The following is an 18,053-nucleotide window of genomic DNA, read 5'->3' as shown; positions in this document are numbered from 1 at the left end:
CTACTGCCCGAAGCCAGCTGGGATAGGCTCCAGCGCCCCCGCGACCCTTGTGAGGACCAGCGGTTAAGAAAATGGATGGATGGACAATCCCCCACCCACCATAAGATAGATAAAACCGGGTGGATTTTTCTGCTTAGACCTCAAGCCTGTGAATTTTTGCTTCAACCCTTTCAGACAACTTCCATGAAATCGGCTACCTATTAAGAATTAACCAGTGATTTAGCAAATTACTGGTTTAGTCCCATTAATTCCCACAGTTTCCAAATTTTAAAATTCCTGAAATTTTGCAACTGTAGCTATGAGTAAATTTGGTGTTAAGATAAGAAACACCCCCAAAATCATTTTTATGTTAGCTACAGTATCTTTAAAAGTAAAATTGTCATTTTCCTGCTACATTGGACAATCATTTTGCTTTAATTAAATAATATATTACTCATTTGTGACTTATTTCTTGTTTTTCAACTTCATTTGTTTGCTGTGTGTTTGTGAGTCACTTGCTAGTCCTGCTAAATGATATGTCAGAAAATCAATTAATTACTTTGAAGCGGCAGTTAACTGCATGCGCACAATACACCCCATGAATTATAGAAAAGATGTGTGAGTCTGTGTAGTTTACAGTTTGTGTGTGAACCGACTGGCCTGTTAATAAGCGACACCTTTGATGCTCATCTCTGATGAAAGCATTTGAAGGCTGCGTCGATCCAGTACACGAATCAACAGCAAACCACTTTGCTCCGCGCCTTCAAAATAAAAGTCCGCTTTTGGTTATTTGTCTTCACCGCCAACCTCACTAGCCACACCACAGCTTCCTGATCAATCCCTTGTTCGGGTGGCCAAGTTGTGTTGAGCTTTTTGTGACCGTCGCTCACCAATATTGATCCGGGACCCGCCATTGTCACTGCCCTCAGGCTGGTGCAGTTAAGGGGGACACATGGCTGATGGCTTTTTATGTGCATTCAAGAAAAATCCATTCATCCGTCTTCCATACAGCTTGTCCTCATTAAGGGTCAACTGGAGCTATCCCAGATGATAACAGGCGAAAGGTATACACTCTAAAAACAGTTGGGTCAAAATTAACCCAAATTGGATCAAAGAGGGACTGACCCAAGTTTTTAAAATTGATTTTGCTAACCCAAAAAGTTGGGTCAAATAAATAATCCACACAAAGCAACCCAAAAGATTGGTTTGATTTCTGGGTTATTAAATTAATTTAACCTAACTTTGGTGCTAAATACCTCAGAAAGTAGGGTGGGTTCATTTTTGACCTAATTCATTTGGGTTATTCAACTTAGCCAAAAGGTTGGGTCAAATGAATAACCCAAAATAGGGATTTGTTGGTTATTCATTTGACCCAACTTTATGGGCTAAATACCTAAAAAAGTCAGGTTGGTTCATTTTTTACCCTATTCAACTTTATGGGCTAAATAGCCCAGAAAGTTGGGTCAAATAAATAACACAACATCCAATTTTAGGGTGGTTTTGTGGGCTATTGATTTAATTTGACCCACCCAATAACTACAAAAAGGGTTGGGCCGGGTTGGTCCATTATTGACCCAATTTGGGTTATTTTTGACCCAACTGTTTTTAGAGTGTAGTGTACACCCTGGATTGGTCACAAGTCACCCAGAGGGCACCTAGAGACAAACAACCGACACTCAAATTCACACCATCACCAGGTGAGATATTGCCATATCGATTAACGTCCAAGTCATCAGGGCAAAGTGTTCCTTCAGCACCATGGACAGCACCGCATGAACACATAGCTGACATTCATGATTCGGTGCTGAGTTAATGTGGTCTCCCTGTGCTTGCATGAACTCATAAGTACCAATCCCAAAGCCCAAAACTCGTACAGTATGTTAGCTTTACTAAGAGTCTAAATTTTCAATCGGACACATCATCACTTCCACCACCACTTCTGCGTTCTGTTACATAACAACCAATCAAACACATTTTTGATACGGAAATGTTGGTTTTCTGAAAAGTATGTTCATCCAGAAGCAAGACTTCCACACCAGGAAGGAGCTTCGAGTGATTAGAGTGTCATACCAGCAGTTAACAGTATTGAATCATTTCACAATATGTTTTAAGATACAGATTTTTTTTCTCCACAAGCTGTAAGTCATAATCATTACAATTAAAATTATTCTCCAAAAAGTTTTTTTTTTTTTACACCAAGAGCCATCTAAAAAAAAAAAAAAATGTTTTTAATGTCTCTCTAAATACCACCATAAGTACCAACATTATAATACAGTGAACATATAGACTCACTCCACGTGAGTCTATATGTTCACCAAAAACAAGGCATAGGTTTCTTCCCATAAGAATAAATGTACTCAAACAGTGGTTCTCAACCTTTTTTATTGATGTAAATATTTACTGTGAAATATTTTTTTCAGCCAAGTACCCCCTGATGCAGCGCAATGGATTTTTTGTTGAAAAACAGAAAATACTTAAAATAAAGTGCCATCATTGTCTGATTTATTCAACTTTGAATCTTCTTTTTTTTTGGGGGGGGGGGGGGGGGGTGGTGATCTTCATTTGTTTAGTGGTCTCTCTTGAACTTTTTGGAAATAAAGAGATTTAACTAAGAAAAATAAAAATAAATGATAAATATTTGCATACATTAAATTTATCAACACAAACTGACCTCCTTTTGGGTCATAGCAAAGATCTGTTCTCAAAATGAAATCACTAACTTAATTTTAAATAAAGTTTTGAAATGATTGACAGGTTTTACTACGTGGCATATAACAGGTTTGGTATCGGGAGAATCAGATCTTTTAGGACAATGAAATTGAATAGCCTACTGAATATAACATTCGTTTTATGAACTTATATTTTTCTGAACTATTTACATAATTTAATAATTATTTAATATTATTTAGGGATTTTTGTATGGATACTATACTTTTGAAACTTATTTTAAAATCTCACATACCCCCATTTGAGAACCACTGTACTAAAACAAACATTAAACATTACGCATGCTGTAGTTAGAACATTTGATTCTGTGATTCTTTCACATACAACTAGAGGGAGTTTTTTAATTCAAAATTTAAATAATACATTAAAAAAAATTCCGCCATGTCCTATCATTTATTGAATGTAACTTTCTGTCATTGAATGGTTGGTGCAACAATGTTCTCGCTGTACTCTAGTTGTATCAAAATAGTGGACCAAAAACGTCAGCTGGACGCCAAACAAGAAATTAACAAAAACAACAACAACAAACACAAAAATAGTATTTCATACTGCTTCTTTAATATCAGATGTTTTTGCTGTTAGCGTTTGTCAGCATCCTCAGTTTGAAAGTGGAACGTCCAAATAGGATGTAAATGAAAGGGAAGGGCTTGGAGGATTTGGGAGTGACCCCAAAAAAATGAAGAATACGGCACTGAGTGGCAAGTAAAAATGAAATTAGCAGCTGCGAAAGCGCCTGAGGGCAAAGTGGACTCGCGTCCCCTGTGGCTACGAGCTTTAGAGGCGAGGATGAATTCAGCTTGACTGGCTGCTCTTCTTCCTTCACATTTTGATGTGTTTTTTTTTTTTAATGCTTGAGGGGGAAGGATGAAGATGTGAATGAGAGTATAAAAACTGCTGATGAAGGTGAGTGACTTCTTCTTCTTCGGGGTCTCCATAAGTTTTGATGAATCTGATCCTGTTTGTTTGATTTCAAATATTCGTTGCGGGGTTTGTCGTAATTTGTCGTTTTCATTGAGCTTGGGTTGGAAATTGGACGAGTAGCCGTCGCCCGCCGAGGATCCCAGCATGAACCCGGGAGCTTTTCCTGGTTCCGGTCCGCTGTCCTTGGCCATGTTCTTGATGAGGAAGGGCCGATCAGGCAGCGAACTCTTTGGTAAAGCCACAACTTCTCTCATTGTCATTCTTGTCATCTGATTTTCACATGCTCATGCTGACAATTTGCACTTTGACCTTTTCAAGTACTATAAAGCCTTCAATTATTTCATATTAGGTCATGCAAGCAGGCCAGTGCTTGTTTATGATGAATAAGTAAAATTATTTTTTTTGTGCCTATTTTAAGAATCAATGACAGATGTAAGGAAATCAGTTTGGGTGGGCGGGGGGTTGTTTAAGGAGCAGGAAATTTGTGTCTTGGACATAAATGAAACAACTTCAAATATGATATATACAGTATACATATACGTACCGAAAAGAGAATTTCAGAAAAATCCTGTAAGAAATGGGAAAAAAATTGTCATCATGGCAACTTTCAGCACCTTTCTAAATTGTGTTTTGTGTTGGATTAAAAGGTGATACAATTAGGATGGGACGAGAATGTATCTGATCAATCCGTTCAGAACTGCATTGCAGACTGTTTTCATAATCCTACAAGTCGGTGGACAAAATAGTCTTTGTGACAGTTTTGCAGACAAAATATGTTCATTCCATTTAACTAGTATCAGGAGTTATACTATTGATTTTTATGATTCATTTCAAAGATATATAAAGATGACGTTATCATTTTATTATTATCTTTTTATTTTTATTTGTTTAAAGTAAATTGTGCTGTTATCAAGACAGTGGAATATAAATATTTCCGAGGGCAAATCACATCCCGTTCAGCTCTGGGCCAGACAAGAAAAGAGGCATTTACATTTTTTATCATTCCCCTTTGGCCAGAGGGGCAGACTGGCGTTTTCTCAAAACTCTTCCGACAGCAGCTGTAAGGCAATAAAGTGTTGACTTCACTGAAATCATACACTCAAAAGTTTGCCGGCCCAAACATATAATATTAAGTACTGTCAGTAATCTTTTTTCTTTTTCTTTTTTCTTATTTTTTTAGATTATTTTCATTTTGCATTTGTGTATTTTATTAGGAACATCTTCCAGTTTAACTGAACATTTAATGTATAGTATATTACGGTGAGTTAGAATGATCTAATAACGATAATCATTTATTCATATTAATCAAATCAGCATATACCAGTCAATGTCTGTCTGTGCATCGCAACAAGAAACACATTAAAAGTTCGTGTCTGTTGAAAAGGATTTTCCGACTATATCCATCTTCACTGGCCACTAAAATGTAAGTCGAATGTGTCAGAATTGCCCAATATAAATGTGCAGATGAGGAAAACATCACAATCTGTAAATACATTTTGTACAAAATATTGACTTGAACACATCTATATGCTTTCAACCCCTCACTGTCCCCTATTGGCCGTAAACCGGTACTGACCTGCTTTACCTGCAGGTGAGAGGTGTTGGGTGAATATAAAAAGAAAGATTTACTCTCACCTTGCCTTGTGATATTCGAACTTTTCACCACACGTGTATCATTGCAGACCAATGACAGGATGTCTTTTTTGATCAACGTGAGCAGTAAGACAATGTCGGTCAGGGATCTTGTGTTGGTTCATCACAAGATGGCACGAGTTGACTTTTGGAAGATGTGAAATTTGAATATTTCTGTCGGTGCTTGCATGGACAGGCCAGATTTGTCACACTGTTCATATTGCTAGCTTTTTTTGCAAGCTTTATATGACACTTTATTGGGAGCACCACAAAAAGGTGATATGACATGAGGAAGTAATTTTGGTATAAAAAATACAGAAGTGCTGACGCTGAACAGAAAAAAAAAACATATTTTTAGCCTAAATGTAATGTTGAAAATATGTGACAAAAATACCGAATTATGCAGATTAGAGCAATACAATGACCATTGTTAAATCCAGTGAGATTGTTGAGGATTTTAACACATTTCCTGAAGGAACAATTGAAGTTGCAATGGTGAATTTTGGTTGAGTAATTTGGAAAATTTAGCTAAATATGTTACATGTCTCTTCATTTGGGAATTTTGGTATGAAAATGTTGTAGAATTCTGAAAAAGTTAAGTTATTGGAATGCAGAAATAGATGTAGATGTCCGTATACATGTCCTGATTGGGCTGATTATTGTAAAGTTTGAATGGCTTGAATTAGTTGAGGAATATGAAATAATTAGGTATATGGTGAAATGTCACCATTCATTTTGGATTTTTTTCTTGGAAAATTTGCAATATTTGGGAATTGGGGAAAAATAAAAACTGGCTCTGTAAATAACCGGAATACACTGAACCATTTGGAGATGGAACAGTTTGAATCGATGGAGAAATGTGAAAATGCCAGGGAAAATGTTTTACTCCTTAAAGTTTCTTTCCCCCTTTGGAAAATGTACAACACTGAAAATATTAGAATTTTGGGAAATGTGGGGAAATAACTGCAGATAAAATACTTTCCAATAAATCATGAATGACGATGATGATTTTGAAGTTTGGAAACACAGCAATGCAAAACGATGAGTTAGATGAAAAAAAAAAGAAGTTGCCCGGATGATCTCAATGAGCTTTTTCTTTCTTTTCTTTTCTTTATTTTTTTAAAGAAGGAAACAGTGTCGTTTCCTTGATGCTTTTCAGCATTTTACGCAATCATAATTGGAGTCTTTTGCCCCAAACCAAAGCCAGCCCCCCCACTCCCCATCTTTGCGGACGGACCGTAAGCTGATTGGCCCCTTCCACCAGTCGGCCAATCATCTTTGCTTTTAGCAGATCAGCAACCAATCAGCTGACAGCAGGGAGTAACCGCCGCACTTGCCCGGATGAGACACAAGCGTGGGGTGTTCCGGGTAAAAATTCTGTGGCTGCGAGCGTCAATGGTCACTTACGGAGAAGGCGCACACACACGCACGAGTGTGTCGGTTGCTAATATGACCACGTTTCCGCGTTGAAACAAGCTTGGCGTGCCTTGTTTGCGCTCCACTGCAGGAACCCTGACGTCGTTTCGAAGATTGTGGCAACTTTTTTTTTTTTTTTTTTTTAATCAAACGCGCAGCGGAGGGGGAACAAACTAAAGGAAGTTATTGTTGAAGACGACACCGGTTGTAACGGACTTCCATCATTCAGAAGACAGAAAAGGGGAAAAGAGGAGGCTTGTCTGGACGTTTATTGAGTGAAAGAGTCGCACAAATGGTCTTCCTTTGGGACGCCAAATACGGTACACCAGTCATTATCTTCATTGATTATTATTTCTATTATTAGATTAGGTCGAAGAAAAATTTACTCACTCTGAGACTGACCATTTTGCATTTCGAGTTGACCATTTTTGACAAATAGGTAAATTGGAGGACATGCATCAAATTTAACACAAAAGAAAACACGTCTAGTCCATACAAACTAATAATAAGACGAATAATTATTATTATTATTATTATAATGGGTAGTCAAAGCATTATTATTGGGGGTGGGGGGGCGTGTTACTAATTATTTGAGGGTTGAAGGGGTAAAAAATTTGCAAATTATACAAATTCTATTTTGACATATTATTTAACTCGGGATTACCTGTCTGATGACAGCAATGTTGGTACTAAATCTGAACTGTATTTGCTTTGCTAAACTGACGTACTATTTTTATGATAGATAGATAGATAGATAGAAGAAAGTATGTATTTATTATTTTAATAATAATAATAATAGTAATAATAATAATAATAAACATCAAATTACACCCACAATACTAAACCTATTGCAACTGTCAATCAAAATTTAGCATTATTAGCTTTGCATATGAAGGACGTTTTGATGCCGATAGCTTCTACTAGTTATCTTTAAACGGCCTGTGTGCCTAATATTGTGGTCGGGGAGTTTGTAATGTGTGCCAAGTTTGAACAAGCATGACACACAACAGTGAACAGTAATTTTAGGTCTGAAACACGAGCACCAACATGACTTTCTTTTAAATGTAAAATTGCTTCAAACGTTTTAATTCAAAAAAATCTCATTATTTATGTTTATGTTCTATTGTCTGTATGTTTCTTGTTTGTGTTTCCAGCTATTCCTAATTATTTAGGAGCATAAGTAGTGATTTATTAATATTTCTTCCAGACCCCTGCCCTGGCCGGCGCTACACTCCCCCGTCCACTACCCTCGCCTCGGGGGGAAAGATGGTCGAGGCCCTGGGTGCCCAGGAAGCGGGAGGCGGAGCATCCCTGGTGGGCAAGTTGCGCATGGCCGACCGTGACATGGTAGGCTGAATGCCAGTGGTTTGTTGTTAATGTTTTTGTTGTGTTTTAAAAAAAACTCAATAGTTGATCATTTATTTCGCAGGTGCTGTCAGATCATCCCGGTGAGCTGGTGAAGACAGATAGTCCCAACTTCCTGTGTTCGGTGCTGCCCACACACTGGAGGTGCAACAAAACACTGCCTATTGCTTTTAAGGTCAGAAATCCTAAGTCCTTTTTTTGTCCCATTTGAATGCTGCTTGTAAGAAGACCTTAGATAGAATTCATTTTAATTTTAAAAACAGGTTTGGTCACACAAAAAATGCTGATGTTATCTCTGTTATTAAAAGTGAAAACACTTGTGAATTTAAACCACTGTCCACTGACACAGCAGTGTGCTGCGACAAATCCTCAGATGTGAAATCATCCGATTTCACTTCATTGATTCCAAAAGTTTATTTACCACAAATACTGTAATGGATCTTTTGTTGTTTGTCTATGCCAGCGACATATAGTGACAGGCAGAACAATTATAATCTCTTCCAGTAGATGGCAGAAGACACAATTAACCTGTTTATCCACCTGTTTCCATTCTTACACCAAAATAAAAGATACATATATATATATATATATATATATATATATATATATATTCAGTAAAAAAAAATTATTTATATATATATTCTACAAAAACAACTGCCATGCTAACAAACACACATTTGTACGAGCTACATTTTAAGCAGTACAGTACAGCTGTATATTTTCATGCCTTAATGATCTCGTTACATCCTGTTGACGCTTTTGCGCGTCTTTCCTGCACTTTCAGGCAAAAATGCATTTGTGGCAAAAGTGGCTTTTAGCCGCAGACCCGACTCATTTAGTGGGTTTGTTGCATTAGCTCGCTCGCGGGCGCTCACGCTTGCGAACATGCTTGTGCCTGCTGTGTGATGCATTCTAATGAAGTGCCATTTAGCTCTTCCTGATAACAGATTATTTTTATGGTGCATGAATGTTTTTTTCTGACTGCTGCAAACAAATTGTATGTATGTGTATGTGTATGTAAAGCTATACTAAGTAATTATATATTGTTTTCATATGCTATATTTATTTTTGGAAAAACTGCTACAACATAGCTTTCTATTAAAGGTAATAATAATAAGGCAAAGACTTTAGGATTTGTCATGATTCTGGGTTGGCCCGCAGTCCTGTAACCCACTTGAAAAAAAATCCACCACTGCACTGAGCAGCCGCAGAGTTACATCTCCACATTCAGAGCCAAATCACGAGTAATCTGTATTTGACTGGTAGTCTTTGAAGGAGGGTTTACTTCATCAGGATGAATGTGTGATATTTTTCACAAATCGGACCTTGACAACAGAAAGTGAAACAAACATTCGTGATTTACCCGTTTTTTTCTTCAGAATATGAATTCTTTTTGCTTATCAAGGTGTGAAAAATTGAAATTGTGTTACAGTTTTAGGTTCCAGTATTTTTTTTCTCACATCTTTGCAATATAGAATATGAAATTTACATTTTTTATTCATTCATAGTATATATATATATATATTACGGGTGTCAGGCGATTAATTGTTTTAACCATAATTAATTACTTTATTTTTTAATTTTATATCTGTTCTAAATGTACAGTAAAATGTACAATACGTTTTCATACTCTTGTTAACATAAAAGTGGAAAAAATGTTAAATAGAAATACGGCTGCATATTTTAGTTATTGATTCAGTAATTTCATAATAAATCATAACATTTAGTTTAAATTAAAAAGATGTACTGTACTGTAAAATCAAGTGTGATATTGATTTTTTTCTAGGTCATTCATCTGCCAGTAGATGGCATAATTGCATTTGTAGGATGGTGATAGCTCAGTGCATTTTTCTTTTCATATTAAGAGCTATCTAATCTTTAACATGAAGTAACTTTTTTTAAATTGTTATGTATAACTTGACCTCAGTCTCCACAAATATATGCATTATTATTACATTTATTACTGCAAAATTTACTGTAACTCAGAATTAACGCACTCATTTTGCAGGTCTTATATGGCCCTCAAGCCGTAGATTGGACCCCCAATTTAAACACATTAAACAAGACTGATTTATCACATTCCCCAATCCTCTGTTATTAATTGATGATTTTTTGGGGGGGGTCATGATCAGGTGGTTGCCCTTGGCGAGGTCCCCGATGGCACCATGGTGACTGTGATGGCAGGCAACGACGAGAACTACTCGGCAGAGCTCCGGAACGCCACGGCTGCTATTAAAAACCAAGTAGCCCGATTCAATGACCTGCGCTTCGTGGGTCGCAGCGGCAGGGGTATGCTCTTGCTCACTTGTGCAAAACACCTCTTTTGTGCACAAATACACATCACACTGACATATCCATACACAGGGGAAAGTGCAAGTGAATAAAAATCAGGATTCAAAACAACTTCCTGGTACAACATTTACCTACCACAAGATGATGGAACATTTTGCCAATACATATATGGTATACATATCTATAGCCTACGGAGGACATACACTCTTGCCTATATACAGTCATAATGTAATATAAATTACCCAGCTAATATTAATTTATGTTTAAAATAGATGACATAAAGCAGTTGTTGCGGGGCTTCTTCTGGAGTTGAGAGATTTATTTGACTTTTACATTTACTACATATTTTTGCTTAAAGGAAGGCAACTGGCAATTAGTTTGAATGAACACACTTACAAATTTGTAAATGCCTCTGATGACGTTAGGATGATGAAAGAAAGATCAACTTGGTCATCGTTAGTCAGAGATTCCTGCTTTGCAGAAGTTGTTTCAGATATCCTGATTGGTAATAGTGTCAAGACCTTGCCTTGTTGAACGTAGAGACAATTACTATTTATTCTTTATTCGCTTAAATAATTTCTAACACTTTTCAGCTGCTCTTTTCATCAGCTAGTGAACGTTATCACTGTTCTACTGTAGCTAAATAAGATAACCAAAATACATAACTGTCGGTACGATGCAATGCACTAATAAAGTACAGCTATATCAATTCCAAATATATATTTTTGTATTATGATATATCTTTTTTTTTTAATCCATAAAAGGATGTTTTTATGTTGTACAAACATTTTGTTTGCATAAAACGAACTGATGTGATTTTTGCTGCGTGGTATAGCCCACTTTTTTTTTTAATCTTTTCTAGATGGATACAAATATTTTAGTAAAAGAGTTGTGTGGGTTTTAACAATCCTACAATACTTGAGAGGTTTTTCCAGTTTGCTTTATATATCATCTCTTGTTCTGTCTCCATTTGTCTCAGGCAAGAGTTTCACCCTGACCATCACAGTGTCCACAAACCCCTCTCAGGTGGCGACATACCAGAGAGCCATCAAAATCACAGTGGACGGTCCCAGAGAGCCACGTCGTGAGTAACAAATCAAATATCGTCAGGGCTCTTTGAATTATCCATTTCTTTTGGAACGCGCCATTTTCAAGCGCTCATTTGACCTTCGAATGACCGCATTTTGCAGCATCAATTCTAGTTGAATTCAGTTTAAGTTAAAACATTTTATTATTATTTTTAATTTTGTGTGTGTGGCTAAGTTATAAACTTTGAATCCTTGCTTCTGATTACGCATAAGTGAGTCACCAATGCAAAAGTCAACTTCCTCTATCACTTCAGCTCTGCTGGCCTCTCACACATAACAACATACAAGCTCACATGCATATGCAGCCAAGCCCTGCCGTTCAATACCAGTTCACTTTTTTTTTGCGCACTCAATAAAAAAAAATATTTTTAAGCTTTATGTTTGTTGCTAATATTTGAAATGATATTTAAGTGTTTCATGATGATCAATTGTGGAATATTTACAGTTTAAACTATTAACTCATTCACTGCCATTGACGGTTATAGAGGTCAAAAATTAATTTGAACTATTACTAAAAGTTTAAAAAAATTTCCACTTTTGTTACCAAGAGTATGGCAACCTAGAATTGTTTTTATTGTGCTATTAGAACAGATATACAATGTGTGATTAATCGTGAGTTAACTATTGAAGTCATGCAATTAATTACAATTTAAAAATGTAATCGCCTGACGCGACTTATAGATTATTAAAAATTTGGGGCGTCAGGCGGTCAAATTTAATTAATTAATTAATCGCATGGCATCACTAGTTAAGTCACAATTAATAGAACATTTTATATCTGTTCTAAATGTACAACAAAAAATATAGGTTTCATACTCTTGTTAACAAAAGTAGAAAAAATGTAAAACTAATAGAAATAGTTCAAATGAATTTTTGACGTCTATAGCCGTCAATGGCAGTGAATGAGTTAATATATGCAATTATAATCATTTTAGGGCCATCAATTACTCATGCTTTTTCGCTAATAGCTGGAGTATACTGTAATTGCAGTGTTAGCCCTCCTACTCACGACTCACAACCAATTAATTGACCAATTTGTTGATTTTTTTTGGCAGAACCCATTCTCTATTATTCACAGAAAAAAATGGTCTATTCGCTGTTTTGGGGCTCTTTCTGAAACACCCTAAGATGCCAGAAGATGGCGCCAAAGCACTGTCAAGTAGACAAGTAGTTTTTTAGGAGCCATGTTGAAATGAGGGCTTTGGCCTGTCTACTAGTAAAGTAGTGTTTTGGCGCCATCTTCTGGCATCTATGGACAGTTCTTGTCGGGAAGGAGATTAATTACGCCCTCTTTTTCACTATTCACGGTTGGCCAGTCGATTAAAAAAAGTAGTGATTCGGCGCTATCTTGTGGTATGCATAAGCAAATTTAAAACCTTTAACAGCACGGATTTGCATATAAGGAAACGACTTTGGCCTTTGTCTAATAAAAAAAAGTGCTTTGGCGCCATCTTGTGTCATCTATTTAGGCAATTATAAACCTTTATGGGGAGGGGCGTCAATTGCTCACACTTATTCACAATTTGTGGCAGGGCTATAGAATAGCGGGGGATTACTGTACACACACGCACAAACAGACCCATTAGGAGCTTTGAAGTGTAACCAACACCACAGACGCATGCATAACCACGCACGCACACACACAAAGCCAGATCCTGTATATTAAGCTCAGTAATGAAATCCTCTCTTAGGTCATCGGCAGAAGATGGATGACATCAAGCCCGGGTCGTTGGCCTTTTCCGAGAGACTCACAGAGCTGGAGCAGCTGAGGCGGAGCTCCATGAGAGTGACTCCCCCACACCACCACCATCCTCATACTCATCCTCACCACCACCATCATCATCATCATCATCAGTCATCCGGTTGTAACACGCGTCAGTCGACAGCGTTGCACTCGGCCACCTTCTCCAGCCCGGCGCACACCCAGATGGCAAATGGTAAGAACTACAACGACAGATTTGGAATGAGCTTGACTCAAAATAGGCATCAGTAATGTCCACGTTTTCTCTTTGTAAAGTTCTCTGTCACATCAAGAGATTTATGGATTTTGAAGGGCTTCTATTGCAAAAATCTAAAGTATAGCTGCTTTTGTCAGCAAAGTTAATGAAATAATTGTGTTAATCACAACAAAAACAGGTAGGGCTCAAATGCATGACACACACAAAAATGCATCTTTGTTGTAAGCTCGTTCCTCGTTACTGTTTGTGTTTGTGTGTCATCGCGGAACCTCACTGGGGCAATAAACGATGGTATCGTTTCCTCTTATTTGCCTGGTAGTGACGCTGAAAGCGTCAAAGCAAAAGTAAACGAACTTACGTATACAATATGCGTTGTCCAACAAAAAGGGAACACATTCATTGTTGTGTAAATCCAAGCCAGTCACAATTCAGCCTTCCCTGTTTGGAAGTCATCAATCAATTAAAGAGATTTCTCACAATAAATGAACTGCAAACATACAGTCAATATCAATATGAAACACTTCACATTTTCCAATATCAATTCCACATCATTCCCGGGAAATCGTCCCATCACTTTTTAGACCTGGCCAACGAGCTACTCATTTGGTTCTTGGGGGCTAACATGTGCCCGCAAAGCACCAAGACCCCCATCCCCCCCCAGACACACACACACACACACTATACAATATTAATAGTTAAATGTGTTCAGGTAAAAAAAGGACTGCCTTTATTTTAGATTATATTAAATAAAAATGTATTTATGTTGAAGTGAAGTCTAAAAAGATATTTTTTTTAATATATAAAAAAGTGACATTCAGAAAGACTTTTTATATAAAAACAATTATGTTAAGTCAAAAAAGCTGTCTTTATTATTGTTTGATAAAAAAAATAAAATAAAAAAAACATATATCCTAAAAATTACTATTAAAAATTCACTTCCAATAAATTATTGGAAAAAACTGTTGTCATTTTTATGCCAAACAGTTGTTGGCGTCTGTTAAAAGTAACAAATAAAGTAGCTTAACTCGTAATCTAACTTAGTTACTTTTCAAATCCGTTAATCAGTAAAGTAACTAAGTTACGTTTTAAATCAAGTAATCAGGAAGTAAGTTAGTTTTAAAAAAACGTAATCAGTTAAGTAACTAAGTTACTTTAAACAGGACATAATCAGTAAAGTAACTAAATAACTTTTAAAATCAAGCAATCAGTAATTTAGCTAGGTTACTTTTTCAAGGTAACCGTGGCAACACTGCATACATCAGAATGAGACGTGAGCGTTGACACCCAAACATTCCTCTGTGACAATACACGGGACGATAAGCTACGACCCGTCCGAAAATGATCATTCGGCGTTCAACTTCAACAGCCAGTTCGCATCTCAGTTCGCGTCACCACATATATGCGAACAGCCCTAGTGGCATGTAATTCATGATTATTTTTTTTCATTCTGTCCTTCTCTTAGAAGGGCGACAGATGCAGTCATCTCCATCATGGTCCTACGACCAATCCTATCCCTATCTTGGACAGATAACAACACCTAGCATCCACTCGACCAATCCCCTTTCACCAAGTCGCTCATCGCTAGGCGACCTGTCCTCACGTCTTACAGGTAACAAGCACGTTCTAGAGACATTCAGTGATGACTAGCGCCATCTACTGCTGAACTAATAAGTCATTCATAAAAAAAAAAAAAGACTATTTATGTCAATAGTATGCAAAAAAAATATGTCTTCTGTCTTTTTTAAATATAATCGTAGGTCTAGTAATCACTAATTATATGACATGGCTGTAGTCTCACCTTACTAGAGCTGCCATGTTTCGCCGCCATCTTCCTGCTATGGATGCCCAAAAGGACAACTTCGCGACTGTGGTTAGCCCGAGTGGTATTGCATCGAGTGTTGGACCCAATGGGTTGACCGCCGCTTACCTTCCACAGCTGGGGCCTGCAGGTGGTCGTCACTATGTCCCGTGATTTGGGCCCGTCACTTGTCACTTTGCTCTCGCGAGCTTTTCCTAGCTTTTTTTTTTTACTAGCTCCTCCCGCTAGCCCTCTTGTTAGCCACTCCATCTTATGGCTTTAACTAACTCCCGCTCTTGTTAGCTGCTCCGGCTAATTCCGGCTCGCTCGGTCTGTTGTCGTCGCTCGCCAGGCTTCACAACGGTTGCTAAGTCGCCGTCGCTCGCCGAGATGCTCGTTTGCTCACGCTAAATAAGACTTGCTGGTAGGCTTGCGAAATGTGGTCTCTCTGAGCCACCGTAGTGTGCGTGCTCCTGCGTACTTTTAATGCTATTCTTTGACCACTAGATGGTGCTAGGGATCCCTGAATGTCCCTTTTGAATATCATGCTAACATTAAAACAACAAAATTATAAGCTTTGAACTTTGTACTCATTCAGGTCCCGACCTGACCGCATTTGGTGACCCAAGGATGACCTTGGAACGATCTTTCACCTCCGTCCCCTCCCTGCCAGACACCCGCTTCTCAGACCCACGCGTGCATTACCCCCCCTCGGCCGCCGCCTTCACCTACACGCCCCCGCACAATCCCGTCTCCAACGGCACCCTCGGCATCACCATGGCGACGGCCATGGCCACCACACCTGCCGGGAGGTATCACACATACCTGCCGCCTCCATACCCGACAAATGCGTCGCACCAAGGCCAAAACAGGCCCTTCCAGTCCACCTCCTCGCCGTATCATGTGTACTACTCCACGGCTGCGGGTTCGTACCAGTTCTCCATGATGGCCGGGGGAGGCGGCGGTGACGCTCGTTCCCCGCCGAGAATCCTACCACCTTGCACGAACGCCTCGACAGGCTCCCCACTCCTGCACCCGTCTTTACCCAATCAGAATGAGGGGGTTGCTGTGGAGGTGGAATCCAGCCATAGTAGCTCCCCGGCAAATGCGGAGGCTGTCTGGCGACCTTACTGACGGGAATCAACATTTTTATCAAATTTGGTGTGACTGCACAATCATCATTAGATTTTGACGGTTGTGTGAGGAAAGGTCAACAGGTGTACTGATGTTCAGGACTGTCTGATCAAAGGTGTCTGAGGTCAAAGGTCAAATGTGTACATTTTTATTTGTCATCTGATCTTCAAGTGGATTATATTACTACAGTGGTACATTGACCACAGAGTGAACCAGGCTCATAAATCAGATCACTCAAGTCTCAAATCAAATATCCCCCTTAAAATGCATGGAAATGGCATTAATTCATTCCAAAGCATGTAACGCACGGTGGCTGGTCAGCCATGGACGGAGCTGCCGGATAGCAAAAAAAATTAAATAAAAATAGAGCAAAAAAATGGACTGGAAGTCCACAGGTAACTTACTTTATGAATAGGAGAAAAGGTAGGCTTCTTGGTGCTACCACGCATCACAATCAAGCATACAAGTCCACAGCATCAAACGATTTTTTTTTTATCAGATTAATTACATATTAAAATTGTGATTAATCATGATTAATCACTTAATTAAAAAGGCTTTTTAATCAACATTTTTTGCCCGCCAAATTTAAAAAACACCTGTTATGTGTTAATTCCTTCGGCATTTAATGTTATAAGGACGTCGTCAACATTTTTGGATCCACTGCACGCTCTCATCCTTCTCTTTTTCTAATCATTTAATTACTTGCTTACTTTAAAATGAAAAATAAATTACCCCAGTTGTTTGACATGAACAAATATTCTGAATGTCATACGCAAGCATTTATTAGATGCTTTACTTTAAATCATGTAGTTATGTTTATTGCTCAAACACAACCTGTGCTACCTTTAACATAACCATCTGCTGTCAAACTAAAGGATAATCTGCAGTCAAGATTAATAGTGTGATTCATCTGCGTTAATAAATAATTAATGCTGTATTTTTTTGTGATTAATCAATGCGTTAACACTTGGTGGTTCAAAGTTTTAAGTTATAATACAATGGACGTCATCTTTTCCTTTGCAGTCACTCACATTGTTATCCAAGGTTAGAAAATAGAAATTCGACGAAATACCTGCACAAACAGAGGGAAACGATCTCGTTCCCCTACCGGTTGAGTAGCACCTGCGGCCAAAGCCAAATTGTTGCAGCTTTTACTTTCTGCACTAAGATTTGATACTTCTGCAAAAAATGGCGAATGTGAACACAAAACACAAACTACCTGTATGTCGACATTCACAACTGGTGGCTAGATGTGAATTTAACTGCTGACATCTAGTTGGCCGTCAGTCACATTTTTCCTCGCGACACAAAAACGGACCAAGCAACAGCTCGGATCTCAGAAAACACGCAAGTTGGGGCACTTGTGGGACGGTCAAGGTACCACTGTATTATTATTTTGTGGAACATAGTTGGGCACAGCTGCCTCATAGTTCCGGGGTCGGGGTTCAAATCTCGTCTCAGGCCTTATTGTGTGAGTTTGCACGTTCTCCACATGCTTGTGTGGGTTTTCTCCAGATGTCCTCCCACATTCCAAAAACATCCATGTTGAGTTCATTTGAAACTCAAAATTGTGCATAGCTCACCTAAATAAATAAAAAAACAGATGTTTTCTTACCAATAATGCTATCTTGTAAGTTCTGTATCCAATTCACATGTAAATACCTGGAAATAAAAGCTGAAATGTTAATTTGTTGACTCATATCATCACATTCTTAAGAGTGTAATTGTTTTAATTAAAAATAA

At 38.0% G+C, this 18,053-nt stretch overlaps 1 protein-coding gene across 3 annotated transcripts; it reads left to right on the top strand.

The window, feature by feature from the left end:
- The first annotated feature begins 3,469 nt into the window (after positions 1-3,469).
- On the top strand, positions 3,470-17,966 carry runx1 (RUNX family transcription factor 1). Of its 3 annotated transcripts, XM_086067831.1 has the most exons (9): positions 3,470-3,609; positions 3,723-3,859; positions 7,883-8,022; positions 8,105-8,215; positions 10,173-10,329; positions 11,312-11,416; positions 13,112-13,357; positions 14,841-14,987; positions 15,775-17,966. In XM_086067831.1, exons 2-9 carry the CDS (start codon positions 3,772-3,774, stop codon positions 16,308-16,310), a joined length of 1,530 nt encoding a protein of 509 aa, XP_085923957.1. In that variant the 5' UTR covers positions 3,470-3,609; positions 3,723-3,771; the 3' UTR covers positions 16,311-17,966. The 3 variants fall into 3 exon arrangements, with proteins under 3 accessions (XP_085923957.1, XP_085923956.1, XP_085923958.1); XM_086067830.1 differs by having other exon boundaries at positions 3,549-3,859; XM_086067832.1 differs by lacking the exons at positions 3,470-3,609; positions 3,723-3,859 and adding an exon at positions 6,645-6,995.
- The last annotated feature ends 87 nt before the right edge of the window (positions 17,967-18,053 follow it).

The sequence above is a fragment of the Leptonotus elevatus genome, chromosome 2, assembly GCF_054856555.1.
Source record: "Leptonotus elevatus isolate MCC_2025b chromosome 2, RoL_Lele_1.0, whole genome shotgun sequence".
In the NCBI taxonomy this organism is placed as follows: Eukaryota; Metazoa; Chordata; class Actinopteri; order Syngnathiformes; family Syngnathidae; genus Leptonotus; species Leptonotus elevatus.
This window is presented reverse-complemented; position numbering and strand designations above follow the sequence as displayed.